The sequence below is a fragment of the Physeter macrocephalus genome, chromosome 18 (assembly GCF_002837175.3).
Source record: "Physeter macrocephalus isolate SW-GA chromosome 18, ASM283717v5, whole genome shotgun sequence".
Lineage (NCBI taxonomy): Eukaryota > Metazoa > Chordata > Mammalia > Artiodactyla > Physeteridae > Physeter > Physeter macrocephalus.
The window spans coordinates 103973166-103975824 of NC_041231.1; the positions used below are offsets into that span (position 1 = coordinate 103973166).

At 54.9% G+C, this 2659-nt stretch overlaps 1 protein-coding gene across 1 annotated transcript in view; it reads left to right on the forward strand.

Annotated features, from left to right (window-relative positions):
* Positions 1-2041, forward strand: part of DSP (desmoplakin) — a 43014-nt gene extending 40973 nt beyond the window's left edge. Inside the window, exon 25 of the mRNA XM_028478887.2 lies at positions 2017-2041. Within this exon, the coding sequence (XP_028334688.2) occupies positions 2017-2041 (25 nt within the window). The remainder of the gene's footprint in view (positions 1-2016) is intronic.
* Positions 2042-2659: the final 618 nt, after the last annotated feature.

Here is a 2659-nt window from a genome sequence, read left to right on the forward strand (position 1 = left end):
GGCTCCCGGGTACCTGCCCGCGCTTGATGGCGGTTCCCAGGTGGCAGGAAATCTCCTTGCCATCCTGACCCCAGACCAGCAGCATTCTCCCCGAGTTCTCCATTTCTGTCTTTTTGCATCACCTAGCTCAAATTTTCTACTCTCTTAACATTTTCCCAGCTTGTTGACATTTTTACAGTGGGTCTAATCTTATTATTTCATTATTAGTCACTAAACAGGAATGATTTAATTTTTCATTTGACCCATGTTGCTAAAAGTGTTACATTAGTTTCTAGCACATTCTAAGTGACCAAGTTCTGATAGCCTACTTGAAACTACACTTCTAGGTCTGTGTCTAAGCAGCTGATGGTCAGGATGCCACCAGCTGCTTAGACTTGGACAGAGATGCCCACTTACAGGGATGCAGGTGGCAGGCGACCCTGCCGTTCATGCTTATTGCGTCCTGTGCAATTTCTACTTTGCATGGCAGCTATGTATGGCTTTTATTTGTTCTAATTAAATAGGAACAATGTTCAGTTCAATGGATTCTTCCTATAAAATGACTATAGGGACTTCCCTGGTGGCGCAGTGGTTAAGAATCCACCTCCCAATGCAGGGGACGCAGGTTCGATCCCTGGTCAGGGAACTAGATCCCACATGCATGCCGCAACTAAGGAACCCATGACCCGCAACTAAGGAGCCCACCAGCCGCAACTAAGGAGCACACGTGCCACAACTAAAGGAGCCGGTGAGCTGCAACTAAGGAGCCCACCGGCCACAACTAAGACCCGGTGCAACCAAAACAAATAAATAAAATTTAAAAAATAAAAATAAAACGACCCTAACAACCTCCTGCCTTCCCCTGCCCCCAAGTAAGGCTGGAAACAGATGCCGCTTGTGCCATAGAGTTAGAAACTGCACTTGTGTGACTGAAGCCGGGACATGTGTGCAGGAGCTGCTGAGGGGCTTTCTTGTGGTCTAGTGTGGAGCCCATGGGCCAGGCGAGGAAGGCCCAGGGAGAGCTGATTCGCCATCCAGGGGAGGCTGGAGCTAGCGCCGCTCTGGTTCTCTCCCTCTCTCTCCTGCAGCCCTTCTTACTCTCCTGCGTTGCTTGGTTTTTGCTGGTACGTGGATTACTCCCAGGACTGGAGCTGTGGGTTTCCTCCCCTTTGGGGATCCTTGCTGCAGATAACTGGGATAAAGTGCAAACTGAGGCGTCCTGACAACGTGAGGGGTAGATGAAGGCCAGATCGCTCACGGGACGTGTGCACAGGAAGACGCAGAGGGAAGCAGCATGGAGATCGGAGCTCTGGGAAGGGCCAGACAGCAGGAAGGGAGCTCGTAGGGCAGCCGGGGAGGCAAGGCTGCTGGGGGTGGGTGCGCGGGTGCTGAACTGCGGTGGCGAGTCATGGAAGTCTGGAAGAAGCACATTTCAAGAAGGGGCACTGAGGAGTCAGCACACTGCAGGCGGTTATTAAGACATCGCTAAAGTGTCCATTAGATTGAGAGATTCAGCGCTAACTGGTGCCTTCAGCAGAGCTGGTGAGAGGAGAGGGGCGGGGCCAGAAGCCAGCCTCCAGGAGGTTGGAAAGTGAGGCAAGAGAGGCAGCAAGTGAAGCCACTTGTAGGGAATTTGGAGAAGGAGAGAGACGAGGCAGAAGCAGAAGAGCGCACTGGGCGGAGGCGGGGCTCTGTTGGCCTGGCTTTGCTCGGAGCTTGGGGAGGGAGCCACCGCACCTTCATCTCCACTTACAAAGAAGAAGAAAACAAGTGCTATTGGTTGACAGCCCAGCCCGTCTGCTATCGCGGTGTTTGTTGGTTGGTTGGTTGGTTGGTTTTGGCGCTCAGTGTGATGGAGACCTGCCGTTTGTCCTGTCAAAGTCTTGCTGTCGCTCCATGTGTCTGGAGGAAGGTTAGCGGTGCCGGGAAGAGGCCCAGGAAGTAATGGACCCGGAGAGAGCCCACTTTCCAAATCCAGTCCCCCCAACCCTGCTTTGCGAGATTGCCCCGCCCCTGCCTTCGCCTCCACACCTGCAGGCTCACCTCTTCCAGCGGCCAGTGAAGGTCAGCTCCACCTCGTTGGTGAAACGGTTTTGTGCGATTCCTACTATGCTGGGAGACATTTTTGTTCTTTGTTATTGTTTTGGTTTTAACTGGAGAGAATCTTGGTGCTGAGACAAAGGGGACGAGGGGAGAGGGAGAGGGTGAGAGTCAGGGAGGGGATTCTGGAGGAGGGAAGGCCGACCCGATGGGGTCGGCAGGCAGGGGAAAGGGCAGGGCGGGGGAGCTGGAGGGCCTAGGAGGCAGGGGCAGGTGTGAGCCTGGGCAGGCAGTTCAGGGAACCCATGCCCAACTTTCCCTGCTCAACAGGCAGGCGGCAAGATCACCCATGGAGGGGAAGACAAGGATGTGATGGGGCGCGATGAGAAAAGCTGAGGTGCGGCAGTTGTGGGGACCGAGAGGGGCCGGCCGGGGGCCAGGAGGTGGTCTCCTCATCGCTGCTTGCCTGGCTGCGGTTGATGGTGTATTCAGGGTGACTCTGGCACCTATGGTCCGGAGTTTCCTCCATCAGTGCTGTGAGGATGTGGGAAGGAAGGAGGTGTGTGGGGGTCGGAGGAGGAGCTCCAGACGGGAGGGCAGACGAGATAAAGGGCCAGGGGCCGACGGAGCAAAGGGCTCT